At 43.8% G+C, this 24,285-nt stretch overlaps 1 protein-coding gene across 3 annotated transcripts in view; it reads right to left on the reverse strand.

Annotated features, from left to right (window-relative positions):
- The window catches only part of TAF1B (TATA-box binding protein associated factor, RNA polymerase I subunit B), a 61,776-nt gene that overhangs the window by 18,118 nt on the left and 19,373 nt on the right, over nucleotides 1–24,285 (reverse strand). For all 3 annotated transcript variants that reach the window (XM_047782667.1, XM_047782668.1, XM_047782669.1), the window contains exons 8-9: nucleotides 21,994–22,093; nucleotides 2,333–2,480 (exon numbers count right to left, since the gene is read on the reverse strand). In XM_047782667.1, the coding sequence (XP_047638623.1) occupies nucleotides 2,333–2,480; nucleotides 21,994–22,093 (248 nt within the window). The remainder of the gene's footprint in view (nucleotides 1–2,332; nucleotides 2,481–21,993; nucleotides 22,094–24,285) is intronic.

The raw sequence follows: 24,285 nt of genomic DNA on the forward strand, positions 1-24,285 counted from the left end.
GAGCAATTTGCATTGACCTGAAACGGACTCCCCTGTGGGACTCACTCGCTGGCAGGAAGCCTGGCTGGCGCGCTGGAAGCCCCTGAGTGCATCTCACTAGATGCACGGCTTTCCCAGAGCAATCACATGCTCAGCACAGACTGGGTCTGTCATTCGAGGCTGAACAAGGTGGGGCTGGGAGCCAGGAATCCTACAGCCTCTGCATTTAGGCTTCCAATCATTAGCTTTGCGACTCTGGGTTAGAATCACTGCACCTCACTTTCTTCATTTGTAAAATGGGTTACGGTGAAGGGAAACAGATTAAAGAAGATAATGGGAATGGATATACTCTGAAAACTCTCAAATTTCTGTGCTCACTAGTTTAAGTACCTAGGATGTACCGCATTCTATTGTAATTAAATTCAAGTAGAAGAGCTGTTATTTATAAGAGCATAATAAACTACTGAATCTCCTACCCGCACTCAGCCATCACGCGCTACTGAGTCGATTCCCGCAGCGTAGTATACGTACTCTAAAAAATAACCTTATACATGGTATACATTGCACATAGCATATATATTATTATGTATGCAGTATATGTTATGTACAGAATTATTATTACTGTAAAGAATGGCATTTCTTAACATAGCTCCCTTGTTTATTTAAAACTAATATCTGGACCATCTCTCTTATGCCTAAAGTACAGAGTAATAATAAAGGAAGAAATTACCAGAAGGAAGCAAGGACAGTAGAGAAAAACTAAGGCGTCCAGGCTTCTGAACAGAGCATTAGGTGGACAGAACACCAGCTCTGGGTGGGAGGACCGGGTCTACCAGGCGGGCGTCACGAAGCTCAGCTCTGTCTCATCTGCACACAGCGATACCCAGCTGCCCTCCCTCCATCTTCGCAAACGAGGTGCTATGACGGAGGCACTTTGGAAACGCTATAAAGTCCCTCGCAAATTATACATATGATTGTGAAAGCTGCCAGAAATTCTCTCTGGCAGGCCCGTCAGTCCCAGTACGAGGGACAATGCTAAGAAATGCGTTTGGAGTGCATTCAAAGTCATCAAAGAGGCGGTGCTTACTCATCCTCAGTGAGGGCATGGGTCCCACGTACGGGCACTGAGGAGGGGCACCTACAGCCCCCGCCTGCTTAAAAGCACTTTTAGCTTTCTGGGAGCACTAAAACCCATCCTTGTAAAAGGGCCAAATACCCAGGCCTCTTCTTCTTCTTCTTCTTTTTTTTTTTGTCTTTTTGCCTTTTCTAGGGCCGCTCCCACAGCATATGGAGGTTCCCAGGCTAGGGGTCGAATCGGAGCTGTAGCCACCGGCCTACACCAGAGCCACAGCAGTGCGGGATCCGAGCCGCATCTGCAACCTACACCACAGCTCACGGCAACGCCAGATCCTTAACCCGCTGAGCGAGGCCAGGGATCGAACCCTTGTCCTCATGGATACTAGTTGGGTTCGTTAACCACTGCGCCACCATGGCAACTCCTGATTTTTTTCTTTTAAAAATATTTTAAAATTACAGACCTAACATTTAACATTTGTGTTACTATTTGTAAATGTTAGGTCTGTGTTACTACTGTGTGTTAGGTATGTTTATTTTTAGAGTTAAAGGTATACTATACATACAGTTTTATACACTTTTGCTTTTTTTGGGTAACATTTCCTTTCCTATTAAAAACACATTGAATCGCATTTGTTATATTGCTCAAACAATAATGTAGTCATAACCATGTTTGTATTTTCTGTTAAGAATAGAAGTCCTGCATTTCTCACATTTCTAGTTTAGCAAGAACTTCAAGAGTGAATTCCACGGGCGGACTCCACTGGGGTGACCTGCGAACAAGGGCTAGTCAGACCGTCTTCGCATTCTGGGGTTCATCCCACCAGACTCTGGTCTCCGCTTGTTGTAGAGACGGGGAATAGTGTGTTACTGAACAATAAAAGCGCTACCACAGATTAGCTTGCGGGAGGCTGAAAGTTAGAATTCTTTATATAATAATCATGCTCCTTGCAAATGGGGGGGGGTGCCTAGGGAATTAATACCACACACTGAAATATTTGTTACTTTACTCGTGCTCAGCAAACTTACTGTGGAAGCAAACACATTCTCTTAAGCTTATCCCTCACACCCAAATAGAACTCAGTATTTCTCAACGGTGTCCTTTTAACCACTGGAAATGGTCCAAAGTATTTTAAGAAAGGATTCCGAAATCAAGCTTCATGACACTGTGGACCCCGTCAGGTGGATCTAAACACTCTGTGATGTGAGAGGATTCAATATATTCTTCCCAACGACTGAAGGCGGCAAAGCGTCCTCGCCATGCACACCACACCCTTACCAGGGAGATTGACCTCCATCAGGAATTTCACACACAGGATGTTGGGATGGAGATAGCAGTCCTCAGTTATGTCTGGAAAACGCGGCAAATCTAAAAATGTGGCCACTTCAATTACTTTTTTATAGATGTCTTCATAGGTAGGCCAAGACTGAAATGAAAGTGATAGTCAAGGTAGCAATTTTTGCAACATACATTTTTTTCATATTTTCTGATTTTTTTTTGTCTTTTTTTTTTTTGTCTTTGTTGTTGTTGTTGTTGTTGCTATTTCTTGGGCCCCTCCCGCATCATATGGAGGTTCCCAGGCTAGGGGTTGAATCGGAGCTGTAGCCACCAGCCTACGCCAGAGCCACAGCAACGCGGGATCAGAGCCGAGTCTGCAACCTACACCACAGCTCACGGCAACGCTGGATCCTTAACCCACTGAGCAAGGGCAGGGACCGAACCTGCAACCTCATTGTTCCTAGTCGGATTCGTTAACCACTGCGCCACGACGAGAACTCCATATTTTCTGATTTTAAAAGATATATTCATTGACTAAAATTTGGAATGTAGAGGAAAGCATTAAGGGAAAATACTCATAAACCCCAAATAATCCCAACTAAGCAGTTTTAAAGAGTCATCATGCTGAATTCAAAGGCCACTAAAATTCGATCTGGCTCATAAAACTCTTACGGGCCTTACCCATGATACAGTGAAACTGTTACCTCTTGCCAACCACGGAAGAATCTGGGGACGGGGAGAAAGCTGCCCCCCAACCGGAGTCACAGTGGCTCATCGTTCATTACCCAAAGCACTACTTACGTCTCATTCTCCTTCCCTGGGACCTTTAAATTCAGTCTTTAAATTCCCAGCTAACAATTTTAGCTGCTTCACTGTTACATAATATTCACATGCTTCCATGTGGGAGATGACACTAGGGTTTAGTCTGATAGTTAAAAATGCACAATTTTGGGGAGTTCCCGTCCTGGTGCAGTGGTTAACGAATCCGACTAGGAACCATAAGGTTGCGGGTTCGGTCCCTGCCCTTGCTCACTGGGTTAACGATCCGGCATTGCCGTAAGCTGTGGTGTAGGTTGCAGACTCGGCTCGCATCCTGCGTTGCTGTGACTCTGGCATAGGCCGGTGGCTACAGCTCCGATTCAACCCCTAGCCTGGGAACCTCCATGTGCCACGGGAGCGGCCCAAGAAATAGCAACAACAACAATAACAACAACAACAAAAGACAAAAAAAAAAAAAAAAAAAGCACAATTTTACCTTCTAGTTTCCCACATATCATATAAGAACCTCTTATAGAATTCAGGAAAATCGATAAGCTAATATTCATAAATTAAATCTGTTCATTTTAAGATCACCCTTATAGTTTATCGGGTATGCTATTTTTAAAATTTATTTACTTATTTTATTTTTTAATTTTTTCGGCTACGCCTGCTGCATGCAGAGATTCCTGGGCTAAGGAATCAAACCCAAGCCGCAGCAGTGTCAATGCCAAATCCTTAACTGCCAGACCACCAGGGAACTCCTGGGTATGCTATTTATATTTTTGCAGTTTCCGAACATTTTTCATGTTAATACTACATATAATTTTTCCTCATTTACTCACTCATTCACATTAAAATATTTAGAGTTTATTCTATGCAAGTACTTTGGGAAATACAAAGATGAATAAAACATCAAGGAGTTTATAATCTAGAAAGAGATAAGGTATACAAAAATAACTACAAGATGGAAAGTTACTATTACAAGCAAGATTTGTTTCCTTAAAGGCTTATGAGATTTTAGAAAAAGTAGTATTTCCAATATGGTAGGACCTGTTAAAATTGGGCCTGAACACAAACGTACTGGAAACCTGTTTGGCCATAATATCTACTAGAGTTGAACATGCACACCCTCCACAATGGAGCAATTCTGGCTCCACAACCCAAGAGAAACACACATGCGCGGCCACGGTAAGACATGCACTGGAATGTTCACAACAACGCCATCTGTAAAAGCCCCAAGCTGGAAACTACCCAAACGCCATCAACAATTGAGTAAACACAGGAGAGTAAATATCCAGTAAATGTGGACACAGTCTCGCAATGGGACAGACTCTAGACAGAAAAGAAATGGACTCTTGGAGTTCCCGTCGTGGCGCAGTGGTTAACGAATCCGACTAGGAACCATGAGGTTGCGGGTTCGGTCCCTGCCCTGGCTCAGTGGGTTAACGATCCGGCGTTGCCAAGAGCTGTGGTGTAGGTTGCAGATGCGGCTCGGATCCCACGTTGCTGTGGCTGTGGGGTAGGCCGGTGGCTGCAGCTCCGATTGGACCCCTAGCCTGGGAATCTCCATATGCCGCGGGAACGGCCCAAGAAATAGCAAAAAGACAAAAAAGACAAAAAAAAAAAAAAGAAAGAAATGGACTCTTCTGTGTGCGATAATACGAATCTTCAAAACATCATGTTAAAAGCCAGATGCGAGAGAATGATTCCAGGTGTGTGAAGTACGAAACTCAGCGACTCGGCAGGCAAGGAGCTTCTCTAGTCAGAACTCAGGAGACTGCTCTTGGGTGGAGGAGGTAACGACCGGAAGTGAGCATAAGGGGGGAACTTCCAGGGTGCTATCAAGGTTGTTTCTTGATCCAGGGGCTGGTTCAGGTTATAAAAATTCATCAGGTTTTCGTACATTTGTGACACGTTCACTTTTTAATGTCGCTACTGCAATAAAAAGTTTTTTAAAAGTGGTAGGAAACGGAGTTCCCGTCGTGGCGCAGTGGTTAACGAATCCGACTAGGAACCATGAGGTTGCGGGTTCGGTCCCTGCCCTTGCTCGGGGGGTTAATGATCTGGCGTTGCCCTGAGCTGTGGTGTAGGTTGCAGACTCGGCTCGGATCCCGCGTTGCTGTGGCTCTGGCATGGGCCAGTGGCTGCAGCTCTGATTGGACCCCTAGCCTGGGAACCTCCATACGCCGAGGGAGGGGCCCAAGAAATAACAACAACAACAACAAAAGTGGTAGGAAAGAAAGATACTATCACTTGAGTAAGCTGTTCTGTGTAATAGAAACACTGGTACATCACCTTGCAGGAGAAATAACCTAATTGGCAAATCAGAGTTGGAAGGAAGGACCTTTCGAAGTATATGGTCTAACTTTACAAAATCCCCAGGAGATGTCTGCCCTTCTTATAAATCTCCAGTGATGGGAACTCAATACCTTCCCTGACAGTGGTCTATTCCATTTTAAATGGGTTTAATTATTAAAATGTTCTTCCTTGTTCTAAGTGAAAAGCTGCTTCCCAATTTTAGCCAATAATACCATTAAGTCACGTCTCGCCCATCTTCTAAAAGTGTGAAGGTGTTTAGGAGCCAGCGGGAGGAATGCATTTCTCTGTTAAATGTCACTTGCTACATTCGCTCATGCACAATCATAAAGCACAAGGAAATGTCTTACGTAATGGTACATGCGTGGGCTTAAAGAAAACAATCAAGCTGTTACTTTCTAGAATTTAAACTATGCCTGATTATACTTTGCCTAAAGTTACGACTGTCTTTGTAGTATCTTTATTTTGATACCACTGTTTCAATGGCTCAACTCTTGAGTTCCTTATGAGAAAAAAAAAAAAGGCTTTCAGTTTATGCTATGCTATTAGCACATGACTCATCTGCAGCTGAAGAACACAAAGTAAATTTCTGTCAATCCAAAGCAGCAATACAGTCTTTAAAAAAATTTTTTTAATGCTGAGATACAGTAATTCTACCTGTACACTAAAATACTATTAATTGTATGCTGGTGTGTGAATTTAAAAGAGAAAAATGGAAAATATAAATTCTCAGCGATCTTTAGAAAAAACTGTCATTTTCCTTTATCAAATTAATTTACTTAGACCTCTGCTTCATTTTCCACAGAATTTGAAGCATCTTTTCAAGCTGAAGCAATTTAACATTACTGACAAGATTTACGGCAACTCTAATCCTTTTTAATTTATGCAGGTAGGAGACGCAATTAAGTATTTTTATCTGCAAATAAACACTAGAGCAGTGAATGTTCCCCTTTGAAAAATCATCATCTCAAAAAACCAACTTAAGGGATGATAAATGCATGACAAGTAACTGTAAGGTCAAGAAAGAAAAGGAATCTGGTGGGCAAGAAAGATTTAATGTATCTTCAAAACAGCCACACAAGCATCAGCCACCTTCTGCCTCCAGCGTTCCTTGAAGGGGTGGCCCAACTGTCCCTCCAAGGCTTGGCTCTGGACTAACCCCCCCAGACTTCTGCTCCTACTCACACCCAACCCCCCCACTCCGGGGGGCCTGCATTGCTGGCTGAGCCGAGTGTCTCAGCTTGGGCAGGAGGAGGGAGACCTGCTGCCCAGCACCGTCTGCGAGAGTGTGTCAGTGTCACATTTTGTTTCTGTCCCCCTGTCCTTAGCCCTGGGAGGGGGAGCCAGGCTCTAAATTTGACAGGACCCTGAAACATGGATAACTATTATATAATAATGCCAGTAAACACGTAACGCCTGGGTTAGAATGGGCTTCTTTTGACTTTGAGAAAATGCATTTAGGGACAGAACACACTCAAGGCAAGGGTCTCTCAGAAGCTACTGGAAATCTGTACTGTACTTTGATGTGGTGTGGGCGCGCTCCAGGTGTGAAGCAGGAGAGAGGACCACCAAAAGCCCGTTCACCACTTTACAGGTTCCGTAAATTGTAACAGTATTTGGTTTCATGTGGTCCTTTGTTCATCTGCTAAGTAGTCTAATTTCACCTCAAATTTTGGGGGAAACAAGATGGAATAACAACAGAAAGAGGCAGAGATGATAAGGCTAGTCTGTACTGCTCAAAGCACCATTTCTATCAGAACCACGTGCAAGAGGCTTATTTAAAATATCCTTAGATCCCACACCAGACTTAGAAATCCATCCCTGACATTAGGTCTAAGAACCTGTAGTTCAAACAAGCTCTCCACAACATTCTGCTGCACAAATAAGTAAAATAAAATAAAGTGCCTCTCGATCTCGTTTTTCTCTTGTAGCCTAGAGGAGACGCTCGGGTGCTCTGACTTCGCCAGCTTGATGAGAGCAGTACACCCACAGATTCCAGCGATGGGCAGGATGTCGTGGGCAGCCAGGACAAAAGAGCACACCAGCGGGTTTCCAGTCATGCTGCCTGGCAGCAGTCATGCTGGCAGGGAGTGGGAATGAGGGGAACACCTGTTACCATCACACTTGCCTTCGTCTCCCTCGGGCAGATGTCGAGCCCGGCAGATGACTATTCCAGCAAAGATTGCACAAGCAATGCCTAGAACGGCACGCGGCCCACAGTGTGAGACGATGAAACATCTAGAGTAAAGTCTGAGGCCTCAGAACACATTAGAACCTGATCCAGGACGACCTTCACTCGCTGGGGCTTAGAGAGGGGCGGACAGCTCTGGAGGAGTCTTTTTTTCCTCCTTCGGCCAACAGGGACCTAGTTTCAGCAAGGGCGTGAGACTGCGCCACGGCAGAAGGACTCGTCGTGGCAAAGCGCCACGCCGTGGGTTTGGCTGCGCCGGCACCGCAGCGTTTCCTTCCACTCAGTCAGAGAGATGAGAATGTTGTTGATCAACATTCAAAATGCTGGGGATGTACTTTGGAATGAATTTCCAGTTTCCTCTTTATCACTTCTTGCTGAGTCTAGCGAGGGGTGACGAAATGACTCATTCTTGAGAGGATTTAGAAACACCCCGTCAAGGAAGGACGACGGTAGAAGACTACGTATGCAACACATTAACTACTGAGAAACTGGTCTGTGCGTTTCAAATGCCAAAAAATCAAGAAAATCAAGGCTGAAAATACAGAAGGAGCCCTCCTGTCCGAATAAATACTACACTGTATCTCTAGCAGAGACAGAGTGTCTAGGCCCCGCTCTGGCTCGAGCAGCAATGTCATCATCTGGCCCTCCACAGAGACGGTGTCCCCGAAGAAGAGTGGATCTGCAGTGTATTTTACCAGGGGAACTGAGGGGGTTTTGCTAGAAGTAAATGACGCTTTGCATCAGCACGGTACTTTGCCAACTTGACTCAAAAATAAAGCAGCAGAAGAGGCAGAGGCAGAAAACGGAGGAGGAGGTTATCTTTAAATAAGCAAAGAAAATGAAATGGCTTTCGGCCAGGAGTTGGAAGCCAACAGCTCAGAGGGAGAGAGATGGTGGGAAATACTGACACGTAACACGCACACCTGTCTCCTCTCGTGAGCTCTGCTCTTAAATCAGCGGACGGCTCGCGTGGAAAGAGAAACAAACCACGTCAGTGGTCTCGGGGCTCTGTTCCGCTCCCCTTATGTTTTCGCTGAGTTTTGTCAGATGTGTTGTTTTTGGGACGGGGGTGCACTGAAGTGCTAACAGAACAGTATAATGGAAAGAGATATTCACACCGGATAACGTTGAAGGGCCTTTAAAAAGCCCCCCCCCCCTTTGGTGTGGTTTTAAGGTGTGCTCCACATTCTGGAATAACAAAAACAGAACCAAACCAAACACAGAAGCAAAACAGTCCCTAGCAGCCCACACACACAAAACTCCGCTGGCATCATCTTCATCACCATCTCCTAGAACAATTGCACCTTTTGTCGTTTCTGGTAGAGGAACAGCTGCTGAAGAAGCCAAGACTTAGTAGAGAAAGCTAAGCCCTGGAAGGAGGGAAGAAAATGCTTCCTTTGTTAATGAAAAGCTGTTTCATTTAAAAGTTTCAACACACTAGGACAAGTGAATGCACTTTTGTGAACAAAGGCAAAGCGTACAATGAAGAAAAGCTGCCTGTCACTTCCATAAAGAGTCATTTGAAGACATCCCCAAACGTCCCTGTTTTTCTCGAAAAGGTGGGGGAGAGCAGGGGAGGAATGTGGACTATTACTAGACCCGGCTGAGCAGCGAAAGGCGTGCACACAGGGCATGCAGGGCTTCTAGAGTGCTACAGATTCATTTAATTACACCACTGAGAAATCACAAGAGAAGGAGGTTTTTTAAAAGACCACAAGGCTATAATAAATTGTTCCAGCATGCATTAAAATGGAGCGCTTGGGAAAGCATTTTATTGAATTTCACAAATATTCCAGTGAGTTTATTTTCCTTCATGAAGCAATGCCTTGAGACAGGTAAGGACAAGCTAGAGTTTCTGTTACACAACTGCAGGCTCTTGTGATAAACCTGATTACAATACCCTGTCAGAGGTGAACTTCCTGCTTTGCTATTAAAAAAAAAAGCACAGTGCCTCACCCTTACTTGTTCTTATTGTTGCTTTGAAGCAGAGATTCAGCTGAGAAAAAGCTAATGCTACCTGCACCTGTTAACCCAAACTTTAAGACTTTCTATTGCAAAGGAAAATTAATAAGGAATAATAGTACGTCAGAAGAAATGACAAAGTACTGTGATATCGCATTTATGGAGCAAGGATAAAATGATTTCCCCATGTATTATGATTCGCAAAACAGTTGAACTTACATTTTTAGTCTGCTAGAATTATCTTAATGGTTAGAAATCTATCGGTAGTTACAAAAAATACTTTTTTATGTTCAAAGTCTTATCTTCTGCAAGTTTGTGGTGAACACATTGCTTTATGTGAAACAGAGGGTTGGTCCTGAAGATAAGACCACTTCAGACACATGCTGTCAACTTGCAGAGACCAAGACAAACCTTACGAACAAACACAAATTTATGAACTGATGACCAATTGAACAGGAGGCAGTAATCCGTTTTGGTCCCAGGATCGAGCTGGGAAAAACCTACGGGAATCCTCCTTCTTAAATGGACCTATTCTCCAAGTATTCTGCTGACTGCGGCATGCCATGCCGCCTGGCGTTCAAGTTTCACATATCTGTACTAAAGCAGATTAAAAGCTGGTATCCAGAAGAGCAGATAATCCCCAAATAATTTCCACTTGAGCTTGGCAGGGTTACCTGATTGTTTCTGCAGCAGGCTAATAACCTTTGTCATTATTCCGTTTTCCTCAGGCCCCGAGTAGAAAACCTGGTTCCCCGTTCCCGTTCCCTTCTCCTGGGAAGCAGAGGAAATGGGAGACCTGGACGGGCCATGCTGGGCACAGGGGCGGGGGGGGGGGGGGTTGTGTGGCACCGGCACAGGATCAAGCTAAACCTCAGATAATGCACGTGAAATCACTGGTTTCATGTAGCAGATATTAAGTATGATTCTCTAAAAAGAAGCATCAAGCCTCAAACACATTTTCTGTGGGTAATTTTACTGGTTTTCGTACATTAGTGAACATTACAAATACCTGACGAGATTATCACCCCACACCCAGGTTTCCAGGAGTGATGATGACACACCCAGAACTCAAAATTTTAAATGTCCTTGCTTGTAAGCAGAAGTTAAATCCCTTATACGTTTACTACTCAATATCTAAGTGGAATACTTTTTTACTTTTTCAATCAAATACCGCTATTTAAGAGCCTCCTGATGTATTGTATGAGAAATACATAAGCAGTCTGCAGGTTTATGACTTAGGTGAAAAAAAATCCCCAACAGATCTACTTGAAATCTCCTTTAAATAAAGCATTAAAACTAATCCTGCTTTTTAGCTATTTCAAATCATTTAATCAATAAACACAATCCTGACCATGTATACAGAAGTATATTACATTTTAGGCCTTATGGATGATAAAATAGAAGCATCTCCCATTCTCAAAGCATAGCTGGAGATACAAGAAATCTATGAACCCATGCGTCCCATTTTGCCTTTGTAACCTCTGTTTTAGAAATTCGTTAGACAACATCTTCTGGCTTCCTTTAAAATCTTGAGAAATACAAACAATACATGTAACACATCTGTACGCTGTGGAGCAGGATAATGAAATGAACACAGCCCACCACCAGCTGAAGAACTGCCCCGTGACCAACACCGTTGGACCTCCCGTCTCTGGTCTCTGGTCCTCCCTCTGCGCCTCCCCCTCCACAGCTGTCAGCTAGCCTGGATTTTGTTCACCATGACCTTATTTTTCTAAAAATAGTTTTTTCGTACACATAAATCACTCATATGTTTAGCTCAACTTCTTTTTTGAGCTTAACAAAAATGGTATTACACTGTTTGCAGTTTCCCAAGCCTTGCCTCTTACACTCAACAGAATGTTTCTGAGATTCTTTTGTGTTCCTTGCGGCTGCAGCTGATCCATTTTCATAGTTGTTTAATACACTATGTCTATGTCACATTTTATCCATTTTCCTACTGGCAGACATTTAGATTGTTTCCTGTTTTGTTTTAATATCTAGCTGCCTTCTTTAGCCTTTTATCCCACAAACACAAAACTGCATCAATAGAGAACTAGTCAGAGGTAAGCTGTGGCCTATCTATACTGTGCAGCTCCTAGAAAAATAAAAAGTTCATCAGTAAATTGCAGTTATATAAGAGGACATTCCTATTCTTAGAAAATATACACTAAAATACTTAGAGACAATGTGCGTGACAGAGGTAACCTGCCTTCAATGATTCGGAAACAGAACTGCACGGATAGACAGATGAGGAGAACAGCTCAAATGATAAAACAATGGGATGAAATACCAACAATGGTTGAATCTGGATAAAGGATATAGTCTTACTTTTGCCGCTTTTCTAATATCATAATAATGTAATAATCTAAAATGATTCCAAAATAAAAAGTTTATTTTTTTAAAAAAGCTAAGATACAAAGTACAATAGTTATTTTTACCAAGACATCACCTCATATTATTTTAATGCTTAATATTTTCTATCAAAATCTCTACAAGAAATCACTCCCCTGTTTTACCCATTTTCTCACTCAAGATTAATTTTAAAAAAGTCAACACAAGAGATTATTACTAAAGCAAATATTTTGTATAAACGAAAGCCTATAATTATGACCCTCCAATAATATGGTCCATCTGATGGAAAATTCTGAAGCAAAGATCAGACAATATTCATGAATCAGGAAAATACTTAAAAAAAAAATCCAAAAACGAATGAGCAATGAGATACTTTCAGGCATTCAACAAAGAACTGTTTAGGTAGCACTCAGCCAAAGAGCATTTGAAAATCGACTCTATTTCTAATGTCTAAAACTTAGTATTTGGAGCACTTCTGTTAACCCATGGAGGATTAACCACTGCCGGACCTGAGTTACCACCATAAAGAGAGAGCTGGAAGACATCTATGAAACAACAGTTTCAACTGTCAGACAAGCAGCAGCACAGGACTCTAATCCCGGAGAGAAGAGAAACAGAGGCCCCAGGCCACTGCCTAGGGGGAGCCTCCAAGCTGCAGTGCGGGAGCAGCCGGTGAAACGGGAGCAGCCGGTGAAACGGCGCCGTGGCCTTGGCCTTGCCGAGGTTAAGGAGAGAGAGGCGAGAGTTCCTGGAAGCAGAGGTGGCTACGATGTGCAGGTGGCATCCCAGTGAGGAGAAAGCCGCACAGACAGGGAACTCCAGAGTCCTCTCAAGCTTTTGGCAAAGGGGTCCTCTCATGTCTTTGGCTAAGTATCAATCTGTGCATGTGTGAGAAAAAAACCTGAGGCCTGGGGAAAAGACAAATTGGATTTTTTTCCAATGAATCCAAGCAGTTCTTAGAGTTCACGTAAGCCATCAGCTGGAGTGGAGACTTCTTCATACTGGGGGCACCGGGAATCTTTCAAAGAGACACACACCTTAGTAGTGGCTAAGTTAGTCCTAGAATAAAGGATCTGGAAGAGCCATACAAAGCGTCTAAAGGATCAAACTGATGATCCGAATTACCTAAGCATACACCAGAACAAAAATCCAGTACTCAACAGCTAAAATTCACACTGTCTGCATCCAATCAAAAATTGCCAGGGGAGTTCCCGTCGTGGCTCAGTGGTTAACGAATCCGACTAGGAACCATGAGGTTGCAGGTTCGGTCCCTGCCCTTGCTCCGTGGGTTAACGATCCGGCGTTGCCGTGAGCTGTGGTGTAGGTTGCAGACGCGGCTCGGATCCCACGTTGCTGTGGCTCTGGCGTAGGCCGGTGGGCTCCAGCTCCGATTCGACCCCTAGCCTGGGAACCTCCATATGCCGCGGGATCGGCCCAAGAAATAGCAACAACAACAACAACAAAAGACAAAAAGACAAAAAAAAAAATCGCCAGGGGAGTTCCCGTCGTGGCGCAGTGGTTAACGAATCCGACTAGGAACCATGAGGTTGCGGGTTCGGTCCCCGACCTTGCTCAGTGGGTTAACAATCCGGCGTTGCCGTGAGCTGTGGGTAGGTTGCAGACGCGGCTCGGATCCCGCGTTGCTGTGGCTCAGGCGTAGGCCGGTGGCTACAGCTCCGATTCAACCCCTAGCCTGGGAACCTCCATATGCCTCGGGAGCGGCCCAAGAAATAGCAACAACAACAACAACAAAAAAGACAAAAGACAAAAGACAAAAAAAAATTGCCAGGTATGCAAAGCAGAAGGAAAATATGACATATCATCAGGAGATAAACCAAAGACCAGAACAGAAATAACAGAGACAAGAGAATTAGTAGATGGGAACCTTAAAACAGCTATTGCAAATGTTGTCAATGAACTTGAGAATGTACAAGAAAACATAATGAGAGAAATGGAAAAAAAAAAGACTGGGGTTCTCGTCACGACTCGGTGGTAACAAACCTGAACTAGTCACCCACGAGGATGTGGGTTTAATCCCTGGCCTTGCTCAGTGGGTAAAGGATCCAGTGTTGCTGTGAGCTGTGAGTGGGTGAAGAATCCAATGGTCAGAGGATCCAGTGTTGCTGTGTGGGTGGCAGACACGGCTTGGATCTGGCGTTGCTGCAGCTGTGGTGTAGGCTGGCAACTGCAGCTCTGATTGGACCCCTAACCTGGGAACTTCCATATGCCAAGGGTGCAGCTCTAAAATCACACACACACGAAAGACTAAAGTGGGATTTTCAGAAATGAAAAATACAGAATAGGAAATGAAAAATATACTTGATGGATTTAACAGCAGATTAGATAAACTGGAATAACCTTAACCAAGGAGGTGAAAGATCTGTACATGGAAAACTGTAAACTGCTGATAAAAGAAAGTGAAGAAGACACAAATAAGCGGAAATATATTCTGTGCTCATGGATTGGAAAATTAATTCTGTTAAAACGTCCATCTTACCCAAAGCAATTACAGAGTCAATGCAATCCTTATCAAAATTCCAAAGGCATTTCTCACAGAAATAGAGAAAACAATCCTAAAATTTATATGGAGCCACAAAAGACCCCAAATAGGCAAAGCAATCTTGAGAAAGAAGAACAAAGCTGGATGCATCACACTCCCTGATTTCAAACTATATTACAAATCTACAGTCATCAAAACAGTATGGCACTGGCATATAAACAAACACATAGAAGGATGGAACACAACAGGGAGTCCAGAAATAAACCCACAGATATACAGTCAACTAATTTACAACAAGAGAGCCAGGAAATTCCATATGCTGCGGGTATGGCCAAAAAAGAAAAAAAAAATGGCCAAGGAACTGAGTAGAAATTTTTCCAACAAAAACATATAAATGAAGGGGGAAAAAAAAAAGAAAAAAGAAAAAAAAAGGAGTTCCCGTCATGGCTCAGTGGTTAACGAATCCAACTAGGAACCATGAGGTTGCAGGTTTGATCCCTGGCCTCGCTCAGTGGGTTAAGGATCCAGCGTTGCTGTGAGCTGTGGTGTAGGTTGCAGACACAGCTTGGATCCCTCATTGCTGTGGCTCTGGCGTAGGCCGGCTGCAACAGCTCCAATTGGACCCCTAGCCTGGGAGCCTCCATATGCTGCAGGTGTGGCTCTAGAAAAGACAGAAAGACAAAAAAAAACCCCCAAAAAAACAAAAAAAACACATACAAATGGCCAACATGTAGATGAAAAAGTGCTTAACAACACTAATTATCAGAGAAACGCAAATCAAAACCACAATGAGACAGCATCTCACACCTCTTACAATGGCTACGATCCAAAAAAGACAAGAGGTAAGTTTGCCAAGGATGTGGAGAAAAGGGAACCACTGTACACTGGGGGAATGTAACTTGGTGCAGTCACTGCACAAAACAGTATGGAGGTTCCTCAAAAAATGAACACTACAACTACCATATGATCCACAAATCCCACTTCTGGGTATACATCCAGAAGAAATGAAAACAGGACCCCGAAGAGATAACTGCACTGCAGGTTCACTGCAGTGCTATTCACAACAGCTCAATAACGGAAACGACCTAAGTGCCCACCAGCAGATAAACGGATCGAGAAGATGTACGTATACAATGGAATATTATTCAGCCATGAGAAAAAAGGAAATCTTGCTGTCTGCAACAACATGGATGCAACCTGAGGCCATTCTGCGAAGTTAAATAAGCCAGACAGAGAAAGGTAAATACTGTGTGGTTATCACTTACATGTGAAATCTTTTATTAAAAAAAAAAAGAACTCCCTGGTGGCCTAGCAGTTAAGGATCCAGCATTGTCCCTGCTTTGGTGGGAGCTGGATACCTGGCCTGGGAATATCTGCGTGCTGCTGGCACAGCCTAAAAGGAAAAAAAAAAAAAAATCAAGCTCATAGAAACAGAGTGGGAGAGCGGCTGCCAGAGGCTGGGGTAGAACAGGGAGAGGCTGATGGAAGGCACCAACGTTCAGCGACAAGATGAGTAGGGGCTGAGGATCTAATGTAAAACAGGATGACTGAAGTCAGTAACATCGTACTACATAGTTCAAACTGGCTGAGAGAGTCGAGTTTAAATGTTCTCATAAAAAAGACAAATACACGGGGGGGGGGATAGATATGTTAACTTAATGGGGGGACTCCATTTGCAATGTATACACCTATCACATCACCACAATGTACACTTTAAATAGTTGCAACATTATTTGTCAGGTACACGTCAATAAGCCTGAAAGATAAAATACTCAAAAGAAAAGAGGGAAGGGAAGGGAAGGAAGGGAAAAATAAATCAGGCAGTCCTGTGGGGGGAAAAACAACACTTTTAAAGTGTTGGAAGAAAAGCACAAACCCAAAATTCTGTACTAGCGAAAATGTCTTTTTCAAAAGTGAAGGGAAAACAAAGATTTTTTTTAGACCAAGAAATTCACTGCCAACAGATCTATACTTAAAAGGTGTTACAGGGCTTTTTAGACAGGAAGAATGCCAGAAATGGCAACTATGTGGGTAAATATAAAGTTTTTCTCATTTTAATTTCTTAAAAAAATAAACAACCTTTTAAAGCAAAAATAATCCCAACGCATTGTACAATATCTAGCAAGTAAAAATGAAATGTCTAACACTAAGAGACCCTTATATTGCTGTAAGGGTCTTACACTACATGTACTGGTACGTTATTATTTAAAGTAAACTGTGACAAGTTAAAGGTGAACAGAACAACCTCTTTAAAAAAGAGGTATAGTTAATAAATCAATAGTAGAGATAATATTGAATCATTAAAAAACAATTCAAAAAAGGCAGGGAAAGAAAACAGAACTAAAGACTAGACGGGACAAATAACAGCAAGACGGTAGATTTAAACTCAACATTATTATAGTTACATTAAATGTGAATGGTCTAAACACTATAGTTAAAAGGCAGAGGTTATGAGACTAGATGAAAATAATCAAGACTACATATTATCTACCAGAAACTGACTTTAAATATAAAGAAATAGATTAAAAATAAAAGACTGGAAAAAGACGTATTGTACAAACATTAATTTTTTTAAAAGTTAGAGTGGCTATATTAATATTGGACAAGGTGAATGTCAGAACAAGAGACATTATCGGGGGGAAAAAAAGGACATTACATAGTGATAGAGGAGTCAATTCATAAAGAAGACAAATATCCTAAGTACTATGACCTAGTATTAGAGCTCCAAAAGACCTGAAGCAAAAACTGATAGAATTTTAAAGAAACGTTGCTATCATAGTTAGAGATTTCAATATTCTTCTCTCAGTAACTGACAGAATAAGTAAAATTAGTATTTGAATGGTTTCAGAGCAAAAACAAAACAAGCAAGTAGATGAATAAATAACTCACTTCACCTCAACTTACAAAACTTGTATCTTGGGGCAGAGAATGGTACAGATTTGACACAACACTGAGAAGGTAATATTTCAGGTTGAAACCTTGAATTATCACCAGACAGAAATGTGTATAACGCAGTTCTCTTGCGGCACAGCAGCTTAGGGATCCAGGGCTGTCACTGCAGTGGCTTGGGTAGCTGCTGTGGCACAGGCTCAATCCCTGGCCGTGGAACTTCCACACACCATGGGTGCAGCCCCCACCCCACCCGCCCCCCCAAAATGTGGCTGTAATACTTGTAGGGACTTCTTACCATACTGTTCACAGGAGGGCAATGCAAATATTAAGCAAAGGCTTAAGCTAAGCTTCTGGAAAGTATGAGCCACACTGGCTATTACAGTAAGACTCACTTGGGTCTGTGCATTATATGTCACTCTTGCAGTCATTTAAACATTTGGTAATAATGTAATCCATTACTATTTGAAAGGACACAGAATAAATTTTTTAAAATAATTATTTTTACTGAGTGAAGTCTGAGCGTCTTTGTGAGTATGCATAAAGTGAAACTGAATTCCTTAATTCACAAGGAAATTACTAGTAGACACCATATAAACCCAGCCAAGGAAGCAATATCCTTTGTAAGCTGAATTTATGATAACCAAAATTACAAAACACCTTAATGAAAAGCAAGAGTCATATCTATGGACTTTGTAGAACCTACTTTGAAAAACGTAGAAATGGCACATTCAAGGTGGTTGTTTTTTAATAGACCTTTTTTGTGTGCGTGTGTGGCTGCACCTGTGGCACATGGAAGTTCCCAGGCTAGAGGTCAAATCAGAGCTGAAGCTAAGGCCTACGCCACAGCCATGGCATATCCAAGCCACATCTGCGACCTATACTGCAGCTTGCAGGAACACAGGATCCTTAACCCACTGAGTGAGGCCAGGGATAGAACCCACATCCTCATGGATACTAGTTGGGTCCTTAACCTGCTGAGCCACAACGGGAACTCCTTAACAGACTTTTAAAACAAAAACTTTATTTTCCCAAACTGATACATACATGTTTTTTTCCCCAAGCAGCTTGATTATCCTCTTAATCTCTACCTTAGAGGAAAAGTTTTTCCACCCTGGAGCCCGGAAGGAAGCCTATTACCATTTCAATGTCTGTGATATGTCAGTGATAGGTCTGCATTTTGAATATACTGTCTCTTGAAAACCCCAATGAGGTGAGGTTTGTTATTCCCAAGTCACATTTCTTCTTGAAAAAAATAAGAGGCTTGGGAGTTCCCATCGTGGCGCAGTGGTTAACGAATCCGACTAGGAACCATGAGGTTGCGGGTTCGGTCCCCGACCTTGCTCAGTGGGTTAACGATCCGGCGTTGCCGTGAGCTGTGGTGTAGGCTGTAGACGCGGCTCGGATCCCGTGTTGCTGTGGCTCTGGCGTAGGCCGGTGGCTACAGCTCCGATTCAACCCCTAGCCTGGGAACCTCCATATGCCTCGGGAGCGGCCCAAGAAATAGCAACAACAACAACAACAACAACAAAAAAGACAAAAGACAAAAAAAAGAGGCTTAAGTGATCTCTAAATTTCCCTCCAGTTTTAATATTCCATGACTATATAAAATGCTGATGTCTATTCCTGAGAAGCTTACAATTTGGTTAGGGATTTTAAGACAAGCAACAGTAAGGTGCCAACAAAAAGTACAAATAACCTCGACCAGGAAAAATTTCAATGTAATCTGAGTGATGAGTGGCTCTGAGAAATCAGGTTAAAACCCAGTCAATAAGGATACAAGAAACAGAACGGACAGGAGATGAAATGAGAGGAAAGAGAAGAGAAGAGAGGAAGAGCCATGGAGGAGGGAGGAGAGCAAGGAGGGAGAGGAGAGACAGGGCCGCCAAGGCTGAGCGGTCCCCACGGGAACGTACCACTCAGTCCCCTTGGTCCCTCTAGGGAAAGTCACCAACCAAAGACACCCCTAGAATCACTGAACTGAGTAGCTTTTCAGAAGAACATTTAAACGAGGCCCGTTTAGCAGCTAAATTTAAAATTACGAATTAATGAATTTTACAGATTTTCAAATCAATTATTTAAACTCCTAAGTGACAGTTTTGTTTTTTGTTTTTGTTTTGTCTTTTTGCCATTTCTTGGGCCGCACCTATGGCATATGGAGGTTCCCAGGCTAGGGTCGAATCGGAGCTGTAGCCGCCGGCCTACGACACAGCCACAACAACGCGGGATCTGAGCTGCGTCTGCAGCCTACACCACAGCTCACAGCAATGCCGGATCCTTAACCCACTGAGCAAGGCCAGGGATCAAATCTGCAACCTCATGGTTCTTAGTCGGATTCGTTAACCACTGCACCATGATGGGAACTCCCTAAGTGACAGTTTCAACAAACATCAATGTTGTCCAAGGCATGCCCAGGGAATCCAGACGTGTCCCACTGAGCATGAGCACATGATGCCATTAAAAAAGATGCAAAGCCAATCAATTTTGAGGCCAGGCTAGTTTTGATACAAAGAATGTGTGTTATTCATTTTCCAGCTAACAAGCGTTTACATCTCCGCTTTTACCCAATTTCAGTGATTCCACCACATCTCTCCTAGCTCTGGGGTTTGGAGGGCTGACTGGCACTCCGGAACATGTCCTCTGCATCCTTCAAATAAACCACTGCACCTACTCAAGCTGAGAAACAGACTAAGCTGGCTTTTCATTAGCTGCGCCTTGCAGGAAGGCTGCCCTGGCTAGCCAGCCTTGCCTTGCACCAGAACACATGCACCTGCTACTCCACTGTCACTACTAGCCTGGACCACCCTCCAGCTGGATCCTCTATTCCTGCCTTCCAGTTCTGGCTGCCATCTCTGCCACCACAGAGCTACCTCGAGGCTTTGGTAACTGGAGGCTCCTGTTTCGGCCCCGATAACCCACCCTCACCTCCTGAGCCCAGTGACCCCTGCCCCATCCCTCACCCAATCCTCACTGCTTGGTACGGCCCCTCTCTGGGTCTCCCCGCAAACCAAGGCTGCCTTGGCCACGCCGGGTCACGTTCAGAGTGAGAGTACCAGGCAAGTTATCTTATCGCTTTGTGTCTCGGTTTTATTACCTGCAAAAAAGCGGTAATGATAATACCTACTGCATAGGGCTAGTATGAATGAGACATGAGTTTGCAAAGCATTTAAAACAGGGTCTGGTATATCCTAAGCACTACGATTACTGCTAGTTCGTTTTTGTTTTTTTCACGTCAAGTGGCAGCTGCAGCTAAGCCTTCCTCCCTTGTGCTGCCTGGGGATGGACGCCGCTGCAGGGGCAAGCACAAGTGGACTCTTCCTACCCCTCCTGGGTATGACACTAGCGATCGCTACACGAGGCGACTAGGATCTGACCTAGAAGCTTGCTTTCCACTCTAAAAATCTGCAGCAACTGTTCCTGCAAAGTTGTTCTGAGAGTGGAGCCATTTCTGGTTTAAAAAATCTCATGTTCTCTACACATCATTCAGAGGGACCAATATTCTAACTCAATGCAAAATACTGCTAATATTTAATAAGCTCAGATGGAAAATGTTACGGAACGTTGCAAGCATATTTATCTCTATTTCCAACCGTCCATCTCCTTTTGGCTCAATGCTTCAACATGAGCACTTTCTAGAAGCACGGCGTCATGATGAGCTCATCATATTTCCTGGCACCTCTTTAAGTGTCCGAAGAACTAGGATCATGAGAGGCAAAGTGGCAGAGAGACAGAGCAAAAGACCACGGGATGAGGAAAAGGCTCATTATTAGCACTACGGTTCCAGGTCTGAGGCTACCATCCACACGACCTTGGCAAAGCACTCTACCTGTCGGAGGTGGTTCCTCACGTGCAGAATCAGCAAGAGAGCAAACCATCCTCAGGAGGGGGTTTAGTGAGGGTCACAAATGTCTCCAGAATTATACCGAAAATAACGTGAAGGCTGCGGAAGTCAGGAAGCCCCATGAAAATGATTCCAGAAGTGGGCGAATGAAGGGCGACACTTACACTCACACTGACCACCTAAACCCTCCCAATGAGAGCAAAGGGAAGGGAACCTGTGAGTAGATAAACAGTGACAAAGACCCTGCCATCAGCGACACATGAACACAGACCCAGAGGAAGACGGACGCGAGCAAAGGACTCACTGGTGCCTCTGGACACAACGCAGTAACTTTCTTCTTTTCGCCAAAGCAACACAGTGTGCAAACAACAACAAACATTTTTTAAAATTTGAAATTACCTAATGGTCTTTGTACAAAACTTCTTCTGAAGTTTACACTCGACCACAGACCAATGTGCGATGCATACACCCCACACTACAGCTGTATTTTTTTTTTTTTTTTTGGCCATGCCCACAGCACTCAGAAGTTCCTGGGCCAGGGACGGAATGCATGCCACAGCGGCGACCAGAGCCACAGCAGTGACAACACCAGGTCCTTAGCCCACTGAGCCATGACGGAACTCCTGAAGCTGTATTTTGATGATAACCTAACGGATTAGAAGAAGCCACATAATAAAAAATAATAATTCTACTCTTCATTAAATTGACTAATGTTCCATATTTGAATAGAGCAAAGCCTAGTATTTTTTTTTTATTAAAACTCGACACCAAATAATAAGTCAGAAAAGGAACGTAAATCACCATGATACTCTTGTGTCTTATGACTGCAAAGTACAAAGAAAGGAACTCACCTCTATAGCAAAGATTCCTTTGTCACGCCCGTAGAGTTTCATCTCTTCTGGAAAATGCTGAAAAGCATTTATGTAAGGGATACAGTCCTCTTCTGCAAACCTGCATTTTTGAAAAGAAAGAGTTTCAGTAAGGGATGTGAACGAAAAAAGAGGTAAAATGTATCTCAAAGACAAGGTAAGACGCAGTTGAGTATATACCCTATAACCTAAACATTTTTAAGGATAATCCTGCTGAAAATAGATACTATGCTCTGTAGCCACGTGTGCAGAAAACATTTAGTTGCTACCCAATAAACTCTTACACTTCCGGGTAAATAGATACAACAGTTCTAGAAGGTGCGTTTACTCTGTCTGTTTCCAGCAGCTTGCAGACATGGCAGTCCTGCCTTCTCTCCCGCGCTGCCCTCACACGATTCGCTCCTACCCATCTCTTAAGCCACTTCTTCAGGGAGTTCGACCTTGACCCTGTTTCTCCTGTTAGGGTACCTCCCTTGCCCACCATTCCGTCCCCAGGACCGATGACACTGCCTGGAAGGACCTGTCCCGGAAGAACAGTGACAGGAACGTGTAGACATTCACCACCCATCTCAACATCCAGGACAGAGCAGCTAATCCAGCATTTCGAGTAAAGCACTGAAACTGAAGAGAAGAGCGCGTGTATAAATAAGCACATACACACACACACACACACACACACACACACACACACACACACGTACCGATCACTCACTCACTCAACAGAAATGTACTGAGCACTGCAGCCCCAGCATACTCTAGGCTGGGGTACAACCGCGAGCAGAAGAGGAAAATATTCTAGTTCCTGTGGAATTTCCATTCTAGTGAGAAGAGAAAGAGAACAAACCAAACAAATAAGTGAATCTATGGTATGTAAGTCGGAGAAAATAGGAAGAAAAATAGAGAAGAACAGAGAATGAGAGAAATGGGGTATAAAAACCTGTGCCCCCTCCCCCCCACGGCTATAGATTAGGTTTTTGTTTTTGTTTTGTTTTTTCTTTTTAAGGCTGTACTTGCGGCACATGGAAGTTCCCAGGCTAGAGGGCGGAAGTGGAGCCGTAGGAGCTGTAGCCGCCAGACTACGCCAGAGCCACAGCAACGTGGGATCGGAGCCACATCTGCGACCTACACCACAGCTCATGGCAACACTGGATCTTTAAGCCACTGAGTGAGGCCAGGGATTGAACCTGCATCCTCATAGATCCTAGTCAGATTTGTTTCCGCTGAGGAGTTCCTGTCGTGGCTCAGTGGAAACAAATCCGACTAGGATCCATGGGGATGCGGGTTTGATCCCTGGCCTCGCTCGGCAGGTTAAGGATCGGGCATTGCCGTGAGCTGTGGTGTAGGTCGCAGACGCGGCTCAGATCTGGCGCTGCTGTGGCTGTGGTGTAGGCCAGCAGCTGTAGCTCCAATTAGACCCCTAACCCGGGAATCTCCATATGCCATGGGTGTGACCCTAAAAAGACAAAAAGACCGAAAAAAAAAAAAAAAGATTCGTTTCCGCTGAGCCACGACGGGAGGTCCTGATCATTTGACTTATGTATGTATTTGCTCATCTGTTTCCGCCTCTAAAACATCACGATAGCAAGGACTTCATCTATATGCTTCACAACCGTATTGCAAGGGTCTAGACTCTAGAACACCTGCATACAGTAGACGGTCCATGAATATTTGTGGAATGAAGATACGTGGAGGCTATTTTTATTTATTACTGTTACTTAAGCAGGCAGGGTCCTTTAAAGGCTATTTTAAGGGTTGTGAATTTATGCTAAGGACTACAGATGCTGCTAAAGGGTTTAAACAGGAAAGGGAGGGAGTTCCCATCGTGGCTCAGTTGAAACGAATCCGACAAGTATCCATGAGGATGCGGGTTTGATCCCTGGCCTCACTCTGTGGGTCGGGAATCCAGCGTTGCTGTGGCTGTGGTGTGGGTTGTAGACGCGGCTTGGATCTGGCGTTGCTGTGGCTGTGGTATAGACCGGTGGCTGCAGCTCCCATTGACCCCTAGCCTGGGAACTTCCATATGCCGCGGGTGCGGCCCTATAAGGCAAAAACCAACAGGGAAGGGGCGCACAGGGTCACTATAAGAGATATGGGTATGGTGGCCAGGCTCATGCTGTATTTCCTTCAAAAGGCAATATTGTTAAATTGGTTTTTCAAACTTTGGCAAGAGTAATTCTCAAACTCAGGTATCCATAAGAATCCCCCTGGAGGGCTTATTAAAACAGAGATTGCCAGGCCCTGTCCCCCAGAGTTTGATTCAGAGGGTTAGAACAG

Source organism: Phacochoerus africanus, chromosome 5, assembly GCF_016906955.1.
Source record: "Phacochoerus africanus isolate WHEZ1 chromosome 5, ROS_Pafr_v1, whole genome shotgun sequence".
Lineage (NCBI taxonomy): Eukaryota > Metazoa > Chordata > Mammalia > Artiodactyla > Suidae > Phacochoerus > Phacochoerus africanus.